Raw genomic sequence first — 15136 nt, 5'->3', positions numbered from 1 at the left:
GGCAAGCTGATATATTAGAGCTGACAGTACTGTTCCATTTCTTCCAGCTCTCATCCTCTGCCCCTCCTTTCTCTCTTCAAAGGCTGCTGTTAGCTGTGCTGTGGTGAGCAGTCATTCTACATCTCTAGTGATAGACTAATAGGAATCAGGCAGAAAGAAGTTTGTCTGTGTGTGTGTGTGTGTGTGTGTGTGTCTATGTGTGAGACATCAGTAATGATATATAAATAACAGTGGCAGGGAGAGGACAGGCTATGAAGTCTTAAAGATTATCTTGTCTATTTGGAATTAAGAAACATTCTCATTGTATCTTATATGACCCTTGGAGGACCCAGCCATTCCTGGACATTTGGAACACTGAGAGCAACCCGACTGCCAAGCCTCCAAACAATTCTGCCATTGATATGGTTGAGCTTCATGTTTTTTTTTTAATAGATATAGATATAGATTTATATTTATATATAAAATAGTTTCTTACAAAAAAACTAAAACCAACTTAAAAAAAAACAAAACAAAACAAAACCAGGAGTCACATGAACAGAGATGGAGGCATGGGCTAGTCCCCCGGTGCTGCCCTGAGTCTGAGGGACTGGGATCGAGCTAGGAATAAAGGGGTGTGGAGGGGGGGCCAGGATTCTCAGTCATTTTTCGGCTTGGAGGTGTTCACAGCCCCATTGGATGTTGGGGTAGGGATACCATGAGATGTAGCCTCTGAGGCTTGGGGGTTGGCCCGAAGGGTATATGGGGGGCGTAGGTAGGTGCTGAAGAGTCTTCCATAGAGTGGGTCGTGCAGGGAAAAGTTCTGGAACTGGCCTAGTGAAATAAAGTAGGAAGAAAAGAAAGGAGATCAGTAAGGAAAAAAGAGAAGGGGGGGGGCTAAAAAGAGGACTGACTCCACTCCTAAAGCACCAGAAGAAACAGATCCTAGGTTTCCTACAGAGTTGTCCCCAAGCCTCATCTCTTCCTTTCCAGAATTCATGTATCCTTGATCCTAGCTCTCCCCATAATTTCAGCTCTCCTGAAATATGAATTTTTGCTCTCATCAAGGCCCCCCTTCCCCGATTTTCTTTTTTCTTTTTCTTTAAGTTTTTTTGCAAGGCAAATGGAGTTAAGTGGCTTGCCCAAGGCCACACAGCTAGGTAATTATTAAATGTCTGAGAGTGGATTTGAACTCAGGTACTCCTGACTCCAGGGCTGGTGCTCTATCTACTGTGCCACCTAGCCACTCCACCCCTTCCCTGATTTTCTTGCCCCAATCCCAACTCCCTTTTAGAACTCAGATGTTCTGGTTCCCAGCATCCACAATTCCCCACATCCTTAGTGTTTATTTCTTTTCTTCAATCCCTCCTCACTCCTTCCCACAGTGCCTTTGAGGACAGGCTTTCAAGGAGGTGACTCACAGAGGGAGAGGCCTTGGGTAGATGTGGACTGGCACAGCTCGGCATGCAAAGTGGCAGTTGAAGGTCGGGGTGAGCCCAGCAGCAGATTCAGGATGGTGCCAAAGCCATCCTTGTACAACAAACGGCCTGGTCCCTCTGGTTCCTCTTCAGCAAAGAGCTTTTCAGGGGAAAAAAAAATACCAAAAACAAACAAACAAAAAAAGAAAAGCTGGAGAGCTGTTAGTCTGGGATCATCTCTTTCAGTCTTCAAGTCATCTGACAGATGACTTGTCCCCAACACTCTCCCTTCCCAGCACAGCCTTTTCCCAGGACTCTTCCAGGCTGATCCTAATAGAACCTCAGCCTTTTATAGCTTCCCCCCAGGCCTAACCCAGTCCTAGTTTTTTCCTAGTTCTCTGCATATTAAGATTTGCTATGGTCTAATTCAAGTGGTAGTAGGTCAGGAACCCAGGGTTCTAAAAGCTACCCAAAACAATAGAATAGTTCCTCCCCCATCTCCTCCCTTTCTAGTACCTCAAAGGCTAGTCGAGTCAATTCTTCAAGGCTCCTGCCCCCATCAAGGGCTGCAAGGGCAAGAGCCACATTTCGGAAATCCACTGAACCATTGGAGTCCTGTGGAAAATGGGAGTCATGGAACTGTGGTCAGTAATGTAAGGACAAGGGGCTCTACATCAGCTGCCTAAAGACTGACTCTTCTTAGCAGAATTATTTCCCTTTGGGGTGCTGAAGGGTGAACTTCCCTAAAATACCATGGGCATCTTCAGGATGTCTCATGAGTCACCTAATAAAATGACTTCTTACTCCAGTTTGGAGGGAATACCAAAGACTCCCTAGAGGGAATGTCCTTTAGGGAATTCCTAAGGAATGCAGAAAAGCTGATTATTGACATTCTCACCACACATGACAACATCATTTACTCATTACCCTCAAGCTGGATGAACTGGTTTTGCACTCTCTTGGTCTTGACTGATGTGGGAAGACTGGTCAGATGTAGAAAGAGGGCCACTGGCATCACTTACTACGAAAATGGGGAATATGCTTGCTGTATATGTATATGGGGAACCTAGAACATCTAGTTCTTCATTCCTATTCCTCTGGGGGATTATTAGAATCCTTGGCCCCCTGACATTGAGAACCACTAGATCTGGTTTGTCTCTGCTGCTCTGGGGACTTTTGAGAACCATGTTATCTATATTGGATAAGAGAAAACTCTGGCATTCAATAAACATCAGACATCTTCCAGGAACACCACATTTTTCCTGTGGGCAAAGCCACTAGAAATATTTGGAATACCAGGAATTCCAAAGAAAGCCTGGGAATATTTGGGAAACAAGAAACTCCCAGGTTCTTTTAAAAAAATATGCTAAGATTATTGAAGATTCCTTGGGGGATATGGTGAACCTTAGGCTTCCCTGGGGATTAGCATCATAAACCAGAGGCTACAGTACTACTGCTAGTTGCTCCTAAATGACATAAAGCAAGAGTTTGAGTGGGACCTGATATTACTGGAAGGATGTGTGGCTGATTACCATCTTCACGCTCTCTCCCTTGAGCACTATAGGATTTATATGAGGAGGGGGCTACCCACAGAAAAGGAAGCAAAAAAAATGCATATTTAAGATTCATGGAGCAAAAGTTATGGGACCAGATCTGCCAAATCACAAGCTCTCAGTCCTTTGCTTAATTACTTCATCTCATGCTCTTCATACAGAGAGGATCTTGGCTCCATATGAAACCAGATGCTTCCTTAGCTTTAACAGTATCCAGATACTGCTGTCAACTAATCTAAGACACTGTACTTGTTTTCTCCTCCCTTATCTTGCTTGCTTCAACAAATATTTGCTATCTACCATGACTGGACAGGAAGGGACAGTTAACATAGCAGCTCTAGTACCTAGTAAAGTCTCCTCAACTGGCTGGCTGTCTAGGGGTAATACGTGGCTGGCTGTCTAGGGGTAATACGAAGTTTAAAGTCACTGCCAACACAAGAGCTTCAAAGTCTGTTCGGAGGAGATGGCACAAGCTCAAATAATTATAATACAAAATAATGCCTGAGGAATGCCTAAGATGTAAAGAAAATGATGAAGTCTTTGGGGAACCTTTTCAATATGGCTTTCATTGTTTCCCAGTGATAGTTTCTAGTATGTCCATCAAAAGACATTCCCCAGTTAAAGCTACCCCCTTCAGGGACTGGAGAATAGGTACCCTGATGATAAAACTTTCCATCCCAGCTCCCTCCTCACCTGCTGGAAGTAGTCGAAGGCGCCAGCCACAGTGTGAGGGTCAGAGAGCTGCAGCTGTTTGGCAAACTCTTCTTTGCTGACCATACGACTTCTGCCTGGCTCTGCTCCGGCATCCACACAACCAGGTGACAAACTACAATGGAAGTGATGCAGGCTGGGAAGTTGGCCCAGTTCCTTCTCTCCATGGTTCTCAGAACTTATGCTTGTCCCTCGAGTCTTCCCAGTGTGGGATTGCCTGGGCATCTTCCCAGATAGTACTCTTAACTAATAGTCTCTTGAGGTCTCCCACCTTTCATGCTTTGGTGGTTTAATTTTTCTTCCTTTGTTTCCTCTTTTTTTTTCCTTTCCTTGAGATTCCACCATTCATTCTATCCCTATTTGTTTCTTGCTCTTCTTGTTCTTTCTGTATTTCCCTCTGATCCCCTCTTCTCTCAGGCCCCATTTCCCCATTTCTCCCCACTTTCTGCCCCCTCTTACAAGTCACTCACCCAGCCTTTCGAAGCACTTTTCCTAGCTCCCACAGCTGGGGTTCCAATGCCACCTTTAGCTGGCCAACCACAGTCACGGGCAGGTTCCCCACAAATTCACATTCTGTGGCGGGAATTCCTAAGGCCCTACAAGGTGAAGAATATGGAGAAAAGATGTCTTCAGGGATCCTACGTCTGGCACAGCAACAAGTCTACCTACTGGAGAAGGCAAATCATAATCCCTGAATTTTCATCCCCTAAGAATTTAGATGCTTGTTTTCCAAGAGTCTATTGACTTGGTTTCTTACCCCATTACCCCACTTCCACTGATAGTCCTCATTTGTTGCTTCTTTGTTTTTTTTTAGGTTTTTTGGCAAGGCAGTGGGGTTAAGTGACTTGCCCAAGGTCACACAGCTAGATAATTAAGTGTCTGAGGCTGGATTTGAACTCAGATCTTCCTGCCTCCAGGGCCAGTATTCTATTCATTGCACCACCTAGTTGCCCCATTTCTTGCTTCTCCACAAGGACACTATGCTCTTGGTTTTGGAAACTAGGGTAAAGTTGGGTGTATGGAGAAAGGATACTCACTGTGCCATGACCCTTTGGACATTGTTAGCATAGAGAGTGGGGTTGCTGCTCTCTTCAGGGCTTGGCTGATACACTGGGAGGAACTGAAATGCAAACAAAGAACTTAGTAAGCAATCTTTTCCTGGGAGCACCTACTTATCCCCCATTCCCTTTCCCCAGGGCATTCTATTACTTACCTCCACATCCACAAGGCTACAAGGCTGGGAAGCTGTAAGCCAGAGGACTTTGAGCCTGGGGGAGAAGAGAGTTTTGATGCCTACCAGGCCAGGGATCCTATCTCACCTCTTTATGAAGGGACCTGAACAATCATGGGGGAAGTCACAAGTCATTTGATTCTGTTCAAGAAAGGAGTGTGACCTTGAAGTGAGTCCTCTAAAAGTACACTTTTAGCTAAACAAGCTGGAGAGAGATTTACTCCAGAAGCATTGGAGGGGTAGGTGAGAGGATGGGAAGGAAATGCATAGCCATCTTATCCTGTTACACTTAATAGAACTAGCCACAATATAAGGGTTAAAGAAATGGGGATCTAGGGAGTTGTGTCAGAGGAAAAGAACCCCAAGAGTAAGAAGGTTAGGTATGGAGGAGACCCTGGGGGTTTCATTGTTAAGAGGTTACTGAGAGTTTAATCATTGAGAACAGAATAAGCATAAATAGATTTCAGCTAGAATAGGGAAAAACTGAGGAAAGCAGGAAGCAATTTTAGACTATTATAGTTATGAGACCTGGAAAAGGTGGTAATGTGGTCAAGGTATTGCCTTCCCTGGAGTTCTCTCCAGCCTTGGAGATACCCATTGGAGAGGGGTTATTTTGTCTAAAGGTTAGCGGGATGAGTTGGACTGGATGACCTCTGGAGGGGCTTGGCCGGCCTGGTGGTAGGTAGGCTGAGAATCCCATGATGAATCCTCAGCCCCTTCCCTTTTCTATACCCCACACTTAATTCCCACCTCCTCTCTCCCACCACATGCCCAAGGGCACCACCAGGACTCACACTCCAGGGCCTCTCCATGCCCAGCTTGTAGTATCCTAAGGGAGAAGCAGAGATTAGGAATGAGAGGAAAGGCTTGCTTGCTCATTCTTTCTAGAAACTGCCCATCCTCCAGACTCTTGCCAGCTCTGCCCCTTCTACCCAGGTTATATGCACAATTTCTTCTATGATGTGGCTGAAGATTGACCCCTAGCCCATATTAGGACAGATTCAAGCTCTTTTCATCTTCACACCTTCTTGAATTCAGACTCACCAGGCTGTTGGGGTATCGGATGAGGACAGGCTGCACAGGCACCCCTGCGATGAAAGCTCCTAAACCCCATGCCCAACCCCCAAAATAAAAGTTAGTGTGTCGGAAGAAGAAGGGACAGAGGGTCAGGGCAACCCCCAACAGTCTTCTGTTCTGGTTCACTTCTGATAACTTGAGATCTTGGCTTTTTTAGTATTGTCTAAAGGTCATGGATTCTCTGACCCATTTGACTCCCTCCCCTGGAATTCTTGGGGTTGAATCTACCCCTACTCAAAATTTTTCCTCAACTCTTATGCTTACTTTTCTTTTAGTCCTACTTCTATCTCCACCCCACCTCCACTTTCTGTTCACCTGGTTTGAATTTGAGCAAGGCCTTCTTGTTGGAACAGGTGCCCTCAGGAAAAAACAGCACCTAAGGAATACAAAAGGGAAGCACTATGGAAATGGAGGTAGGAAGGAGGGAAGAGATGGTTGTATGTGCTGAAAAAGGACACTAGGTAGCGTCTTGTGATTCCTGGAGATTTTTTTCTACTACTTGGAGTTACTCAATATTTCATGAAAGACTTTGCTAGAAGCTTCCAATTCATTTCACACAGAGGTCCACCACTCCTGTGTCCTAACTTTCATGCATAACCATCTCATACTTTTTTTTCCCCCTAGAGGGAAGTGTGGAGTGAGGGCAAAGCAAACACCAAGAGTATCTTCAATACTCAATACTCTGAGGATACTCTAGCTGTTGATGTTGGAGTGGAGAAACTGGAAGTGCATACTATAGAACTAGAGAGCCTCATAGAACTTGGACCTACCTGAGGCCACTTGCCTTTTGAGGTTGCCCGTCTTCGAACCTCTTCCACCACTTTTCTTCGAGAAGCAGGGTCATGCCGGGACACGAGGATGGCTTGGTTGAAACGGAGAAGTGCTTGATGGGAGGAAGGGGGGATGCAGAAGTAAAAACAGTGGGGTTAGTTATGTTATAGAATCATGTAATTTTAGGGATGAAAAATGTCTAAGAGACCATCTAGCTCAATCTTCTCATTCTAGCTCCAGGTCCAAGTCTAGAAGTGCTCTTTTGCATTGTTCCCCATACCTAAAGTGTCTTCTAATCTGTGCTTTGAGTGCATATTGTGTACTCTTTTTTATCAAAAGAAATTGTGTTCAACCCCCTCATTTTACATAAGAGGAAATTAAGGAAGACAGAAGTTAAGTGAGTTGCCTAGGGTCATATGTCTAATTAATAGAATCTAGGTCTTCCTGACTCCAAATTCAGTCCTTTATCCACTATGCCCCGTTTTTTCTCTAATCTTTTTTTCCAAGCAAATGATCTGATTTTTTCCCCTCCTTTAAGTCCCCATCCCCTGGTCTTCCTGCTCCAAGTCTAGTGCTTTACCCCATTTTACCACATTGCCTCTCTTGATTACTATCTTTGGAGATTTTCCCTTTGTACTCTGTTATTCATACTTTGAATCTTCTACTGCTACTTACTACCAATGTTACTTGAGGCAAGTCACTTTTCCTTTGTGGGCCTCAGTTTTCTCATATATAAAAGAATAGGGTTGGACTAGGTGATTTCAAAGGTATCTTCCAATTCCTATTATTCTGATAAAGAGAGGTCAAGCAGTTAATTTACAAATGTTGCTAATTTTCATGTATGTCACACTCAACACAGCACCCATTCACATGGGTCACTCAAGTGACTCCTTTCCCCTCTCTTGAATCCAAGCAAATTCTCCCTAGAGTGTTACCAATCCCTGGTTCTTTCCATCCTGCTTTCCCCACAACCATTCTCCTTCAACCCTAGTATCCTCTTACCTCCAATGACTGGTACAGAGAGGTTCTCAGCTCGGGATACAACCTTGGGTAGGTCACAGGGCAACAGAACAATGGGGTCAAAGAAAGTTGAATGGGGAGCAGCAACCAGGACAGGTGCTTCTAGGCAAGAAGCACGTTGACCTCGAACCCGAATTCTCAGGAAGCCCAGAAGGAAAAAGAGTAGCCGACTCAGGCCTAGCACCCCACTGTGACATACTGTCCTGTACAAGGTAAGCCTGGGTATCAGTAGGGTAAATCTTCTCACCCTCACCCACCCCTAGGTCCCTCAGAACTGGGCAAGTATGGGCTTCCCTTGAAGGCTTCTCTCTCTCTTTCCTCCCCTTCTCTTCCCCACCCCACCCCCACCCCCAATTCTGGCAAAGGGACTAAAAACAGTTAAGGCTCTAGGTGATCTTACTCTGATGTTAAAGACTTGGGAGAAGATCGAGTCTGGCAATCTTTGTCACATGACCCAATATACTTCAGCATCCCATTTTAGAGATGGTGTCCCAAGTAGCCAGGATGGATCAGTAAAACATCCTACCTACTCACAGGGTTTAAACCCACCAATGGGTTCCACTGCTCTACCCATATTCTCTACCCACCGTTTTCTTCCTCTCAGAAAGGAAAGGTGTGGGTAGCAAGGAAGACTAAAGGATTGTAGGATGGAATAGTCGTTGCTGTTTGTCCCCTGCTTCTTCACTTACTTCCTCCATCCTGTGATTGGCTCCTGAAGCTGCTCCTCGGAGAGACCAGCCACTTGGAGCCAGGCAAAGGGCCAGAGGAGAAAGAGGACGAGGAAGGCCAGCAGCACTCGGATGGGGGCCAGCAGTGCCCCCAGCAGGCAGAACTGGGGACAGAGGGAAGGGGGGAGGGTTATCAGAATTTGGAAGACCTTCCCACACAGCCTACTCATTTTCTTAAGGATAGAAGGAGGACCAGAGAGATTGCCCCTTTCTCCTGACAGAGAGTAAAGATTAGTTTGAGGCCATATGGTAGAGATAGGATGATATCGTGGAGAGGAAAGGGGAATCTGGGAAAGCTGAGAAAGGTCAAACTAGGAGAAGGAAGAAAAAATTCCTATTCTATTTAAGACTTTATAGTGCTATAACCAAAAAAGGTAATGTATGTAAAAACACTTAAATATTTAAAGTGCTATACAAATATAAGATGATTTTTCTGGATTAGTGAATCAAAGAGGAAAAGGAAGAGACTGGAGAGAGAGGGAAAGGAGAAAGAGATTATCTTCACAAAAAAGAATAAGGGCATGGAAGACCCTGATGAGAACAGGAACATAAAAGACTAAGCAGATCAGAGCCCTGCCTTTCCTGCTTTTTGGCTCCCAACCCCAACCTATAGTTAGCTCAGCTATCCACAGAGCTCCATGTGCACCCTCTTCTATCTGGGATGGAGGATGAATCTGGGAGATAGACTGGCATAGTATTCACCTCTTTCCTGACTCCCAGATTGTTTAACAGTAATACCCTAGGAAGGGGGAGGGGATTGGGGCCCAGATTAGGAAGGTAGTGTTAGTTGCCAGGAGCCCAGGTTACTCCGGCAGTACCCTGGGGAGGTAGCAGGTAAACAAATCCCTGCCTCCAGAGCCTAACCCGGGGAGTAAAAAAACAGTCAAACCTATTTACTCCTTTCCTAGTTCTCAACCTTCTGACCTATCTGGGGTTGCCCTCCTTTTCCTGCAGCCATACTTCTCTGCACCCCCCCCCCCAAGGTGCTGCAGTGCAGGGGGTTGGGGGGTGGTGGGAAGGGCATAGGGACACAGGCAGGGGCAATCCAATAATCTTCTTCCCTAAACCAATTTCCTAGGTGGAATATTCAACATCCCCACCCCACCCCAGTTCCCTTTAACCTCAGTAGCCTCAGGAATGCTATCTTCATCCCTCCCAGTGTCCTCCGTCTCTCCTGGTGTCTCTGAGTCTCTTTTTGGTTCATCTCCACCTTCCTAATCCTTCCAGTCCTCCATTCATTTTATGTCTCCATCCCCATTTCCCCCTATTCGCCACCTCCAAGGCTCATCCTTCTCAATCCCTCACTTCCACCTCCCCCAGGGCCCCAATGTCCCCCGTGTCCCCATCAGCGCTCTCCTCTCTCCACCCACTCTCCCCCACGCTTCCCCCGTCCACACCTCACCTTGACCCTCTGAAGGCGGGAGAGGTGCAGCTCGTGCACGAAGGGATTGGGTGGCGGTGGGGGCCCGGGGGTAGGGTCAAGGGGAGCCCAGCCCCCCGGGCTGCCCCGGCTCATGGTTTCGGGAGGCTGGGGGCCCCGGCCCGGGCCCGGGCCCCAGCTCTGCGGAACGTCTGCCGGCGGTGACGGTTGCTGCTTGTGCCGCTGCTGCGGAGCTGGCGGCGGCGGGGACGACTCTGGCCCCAGGCCCGGCCCGATGCTGGGTGGAGAGAGGAAGGGAGGGGGAGAAGGAGCCCAACGACCAGCCCGGCGTTGTCAGGGCTCGGGGAAGGGGCGGGGCTTCCCTCTTTGGGGAGTCAGAGCTCCCCCACACCCTCCTCCTGCATCCTCCCTAGTCACCATCCCCCCCGCAGCCCATCTCCCGCCCCGGTTCCCAGGTCCATTGTTCCGCAGAAGCCCGAGGCTCCTCGGAACGCTCAGCCCCGTCCCGGCCTCCCACTTCCGAGGCTCCGGGCCTGCTGCTCTTTCTCTGCCTCCCCCGGTGGTCTTCTCCCCCTCCCGCAGCTTCTTCTCCCCCTCCCACCCCCTCCCCCAAGCTCGCTTCTCTCCGGCGCCCGGCCTTAGTCTGGGAGAATACGTGGGTGAATGGGGGTGGCAAGCTCCATGGGGGAGTGGTGGGGATGGGGGATGGAGGATGGGAAGCGTCCTGCGGATGGAGAGGCTGGAAGGGCCCACCCTCTCAATCCAGAGTGACCAGGTTTGCAGAAGTTGGGGATCCTCGGAGATGACAAGAAATGGAGATAACCTAGGAGAAGCCTGGGACGAGGAATCACAGATTCTAATGGAAGGGTAAGGGACCACCCCCGTCCATCCTCTCGAGCTGGGTTCCTCAAACACCCTCCCTACTTTTCCCTTTAATTTCACGAGGTTTAATCAGCAAAGGCCTGCCGCCCTCTGGTGGTCTCCTAAATTCACCAACCCTCCTAGACAATATTTCTTCTCTTCCTCCCTCTCTGCCTTCCTCCACCCCCCCACCCCCGCCCTCGCTTCAACTCTAATTTGGGGAGTCTCTGTATTCCTAAAATGCCCCAGATTCTCAGAAGATCCGTGGTTCATTTGCTTAGTTTTTTTCAAGAGGTAAACTTTGAACTTGATTTTTAAGGAGGGGCTGATATGGTCCAACATTTCTGAGAAAAAGTCTGCCCCTCCTTAAACTCAAACTCAAAGTCAACCTAAGAAATCATTCCAACCTAGAAATCAAGTACATTTACTCAGGTCAGGAGAGAACGACGTTTTCCTTCTCGGCCAAACAACCTCCTCCTCCTCTCCCCGGCCCCCACCGCGCAGGAGAGATATAGGTGCATTTTTGTATAAAACTTTCAGGTTCACTTACTTTCCAGGACGTCTCATCTCAACTTAGTCCTGGCAGCCTTTAGACACCTCTGCGCTGGCCCGCTCTATACTAAACGCTTCAGGAAAAGTCACATCCTTTCCCTAGCCTTCCAAAGGATAAGGAAGCCGCTTTTAGGGCAGGGACTGTCTTTGCATATTCATCAATTTGCACAATGCCCTTCACTTAGTAGGTTGTTGACCTTGGCGCTCCTCTGGTAGTGCTTTAAGACTTCTTTCTCTTTCTGTTATCTACAAAGAAGCAGTGCTGTACTAGGAGTTAGGGGCATCTGTGTTCAAATTCTGCCTTAGAAACTATTAGCTGTATGTCCTTGGGTAAATCACTTAACCCTTTCCCCTCCATTTACTCATCAATAAAATGAACTGGACAAAGAAGTGGGCATAACCACTCCAATATCTTTGCCAAGAAAACTTCAAATAGGGTCACAAAGAGTTGACCAGAACCGAACAACAACGTATTTGAATCGGTTGAGGGAATTTGGTCATTCCCTGTTGGATTTGATAGCAAGCTATTTTAGAATTGGGAATTAGAGTATCCTGAAGATGAGTGGTAGAAGCCCCCAGAAAATCTGAGAAATAGATCCTTTGAGGAGGAAGGAGAACAACTTGGCCCTAAATTTTTCTTTCCTCCTACCCCCTTGTCTGTTTGCAAAGTTGACTCCCTTAGATTGTAAACTCCCTGAGGTCTTTTTTTTTTTGGTATTCCTAGTGTTTAGGAATGTAGTAGGCACTTAACAAATGTTTATTGAATTGATTAGAGAGAATTGATTAAAAGAGACTGAAGATTTTTTCATTAGCATGTGGATGAAAAATGTTTGTATCACAAGCTAAGGACACCCTCACCCTTTCAATCTCAGGATTTAAAAAAAATGAAAAGTAGTTATTCATGGAAAAGTTGGAGACCCCTAAAACAGGCAATAATTTGTAACTAGAAATTCATTGTTTGAATGTTGAATGTTTTAAAAGCTCTAACATTTCCTGTTTACAGTAGTAATTTGCTTAGCTAATATTCCTCTCATATCTAAAATAGCATTGCAAAGTTTCTATAATGCTGAGGTTAATTCTGTTTCAATACATTCTTTATGATTAAATATATACAAAAATGATTCTTGGACCACACAATATAACAATTTTTTTTACTTAAAAAAAGATGGATTAACTGATGGATTAAACTCCTTTTAGCAGTTCAGAGGTCAAAGACTGAGAGACTGCTATGGACAATGCTATCCACACTCAGAGGAAAAAACTATGGAGTCTGAATGCATACTAAGTTCATCTTTCAAAAACTTATTTTTTTCTTCCTTTCTCATGTTTTTTTCTTTCCCCTTAGTTGTAATTTCTCTTTCACAATGTGACTAATACATAAATATGTTAAACATGAATATACATGTATAACTTTTTACCAGACTGTTACTCTCCATCAGGAGAAGGGAGGGGAGGGAGAGTGGTAGTAAAATGTGGAACTCATAAATTTGCAAATACATGAATGTTGAAAAACAACTAAAAACTGATTGAAGTTTGTTACTGCATGTGAGAAGGAGGAGAGAGAAGTTGAATAGTCAGGTTATTTATAATTTTTGATTCTGTCATTAAGTAGCAATTACTCTCCATACTTTCTACTTCATCCAAATCATGGAAGGAAAACCCACTTACGAAGTCAAGTCACAAAATAAAACCCACATAGACTCAGGAACTAGGACCAAGAATGAAATAATAAAAGTTTGACACTTTTGTCCTTTGCCTGCTTCAAATTATTTCTTTTCATTTGTTAATTCACTGTGGTGAGTCACCGTTAGAGACTTTAATAACTGACTCCTCACCCTCCATCTCCATGCTACTTCAGCTAGCAACCAACTCAACAATGCCCTGGACTTCATTACTACTCAAAATTCCACCTCTTTGCAATTCATCTCTCCCACTCCTCAACTCCTACCCAACCTGTCTTTCTTCCATCATTATCTGAATTTTAATCACTCAATTCTTCCCACTTGTCTTTAGAGCATTACTACCCTCCTGACTACATTAAATTTCATACCCAACCCTGGACTCCATGTTTAGCTACTTCAAAGCTGTTCTCATTGTCATAGACCCCTCAGTCCCCAATTTTTTAAAAACTCCATTATGCCTACCCTTGGTCATTTTTGACTGTGAGTTTATTCTATTCCTATTTTTAGATACTGGCTTGTTCTTGGGAACAAGGCAAACCTGATCCACTCCTGTGGATCCACTCCTTGATAATCCTCCTTCCCCCTCCACCAACATTACCAGATAAGTTCTTTAGGGCACTACCACTTGTTCTAGACTCCTCCTTAAACTGTTCTTAAATTTTCATCTTATCTTCCTTGAAACAGCACCCTTTAACATGTCTTTCCAGGTTTTTCTGAAATGCACTCATTTATCATTTCTTATCAAAATAACAGATTTCCATTATACTCATATATATAACTTGTTCAGTCATTACCCAATTGATGGGCATCCCCTTCATTTCCAGTTATTTGCCACCACAAAAAGAGCTGCTATAAATATTTTTGTACATTATGAATCCTTTTCCCTTTTTTTATGATCTTTTTGGGATACAGAGCTAGTAGGTACTGCTGTATCAAAAGGTTATGTACAGTTTTTTAGCTGTCTGGGCATAGTTCCAAATTACTCTCTAGAATGCTTGGATCAGTTCACAACTCTACCAACAGTGGATTAGTGTCCCAGTCTACATCCCCTCCAACATTTATCATTTTCCTTTTTTGACATATGGGCAGCTGGGTGGTGCAGTGGATAAAGCACTGGCCTTGGAGTTAGGAGGACAGGAGTTTGAATCCAGCCTCACATACTTGCCCCTTCCTAGTTTGTGTGACCTTGGACAAGTCACTTTATCCTGATTGCCTCGAATCCAGGGAATCCAGTCCTGATTCATATCTGGCTGCTGAACCCTGATGGCTCTGGAGGAAAAAGTAAGACTGTTGACTTAGCACAGCACCCCCTCACTCAAATCCAATTCATGTTTGTCATGGCATCACCTCTCTAATGTCATGGTCTTTTTTGAGGATGAAGGACAAACATCATCATCATCATCATGTCATATTAGCCAGTGGTACCTCAGAATACTTATAATTTGCATTTCTCTAATCAATAGTGACTTAGAGCATTTTATCAAATGACTATAGATAACTTTAATTTCTTCATCTGAATGCTATCTGTTCATGTCCTTTGACTATCAATTGGGGAATGACATATTCTTATAAATTTAACTATTTTAGAAATTAGGTATTTATCAGAAACACTGATTATAAAAAGTTTTCCACTTTTCTGCTTTACTTCTAATCATTGTTGCACTGGTTTCATTCGTGCAAAACTTTTTTAGTTTAATTGTCAAAATTATCCATTTTGCATTTTATAATGTTCTCCCTCTCTTGTTTGGTTATAAATTCTTCCTCTCTCCATAGATCTGACAGATCTGCTTTCCTAATTGTCTTATAGAAGCACCTTTTATGTCTAAATCTTGTACTCATTCTGATTTATCTTGGTATAGGCGGTGAGTTGTTGATCTCTACCTAATTTTTGCCACACAATTTTCCAAACTCAAACACTGAATTCTTATCCCAGAAACTGGAATCTTTAGGTTTACCAAGTAGTAGATTAGTATAATCATTCAGTACTTGATATATATATATATATATGTATATATATATACACGTAGTCATTTACTGATATATATATATGTATATCACTGATCCAGCATTCTATTTTTTTTCCTTTTTTTATTGATATTTTTTCTAGATACATGTTATGAAAGTTTTTCAGCATTCATCCACATGCCTATATATATATATACAAAATTTCCTTCC

At 44.6% G+C, this 15136-nt stretch overlaps 1 protein-coding gene across 1 annotated transcript; it reads right to left on the bottom strand.

Moving 5' to 3' along the window:
* Positions 1 to 386: 386 nt before the first annotated feature.
* Positions 387 to 10290, bottom strand: LPCAT4 (lysophosphatidylcholine acyltransferase 4). The gene is made up of 14 exons (XM_074235001.1): positions 9888 to 10290; positions 8447 to 8589; positions 7740 to 7960; positions 6737 to 6849; positions 6282 to 6342; positions 5934 to 5992; positions 5684 to 5718; positions 4872 to 4926; positions 4696 to 4778; positions 4129 to 4254; positions 3641 to 3773; positions 1911 to 2009; positions 1398 to 1554; positions 387 to 810 (listed from the first exon to the last, which is right to left on the bottom strand). Exons 1-14 carry the CDS (start codon positions 9999 to 10001, stop codon positions 635 to 637), a joined length of 1575 nt encoding a protein of 524 aa, XP_074091102.1. The 5' UTR covers positions 10002 to 10290; the 3' UTR covers positions 387 to 634.
* Positions 10291 to 15136: the final 4846 nt, after the last annotated feature.

The sequence above is a fragment of the Macrotis lagotis genome, chromosome 4, assembly GCF_037893015.1.
Source record: "Macrotis lagotis isolate mMagLag1 chromosome 4, bilby.v1.9.chrom.fasta, whole genome shotgun sequence".
NCBI classification, from domain to species: domain Eukaryota; kingdom Metazoa; phylum Chordata; class Mammalia; order Peramelemorphia; family Peramelidae; genus Macrotis; species Macrotis lagotis.
The sequence above is the reverse complement of the archived record's forward strand: the minus strand, read 5'-3'. Positions and strand labels throughout refer to the sequence as shown.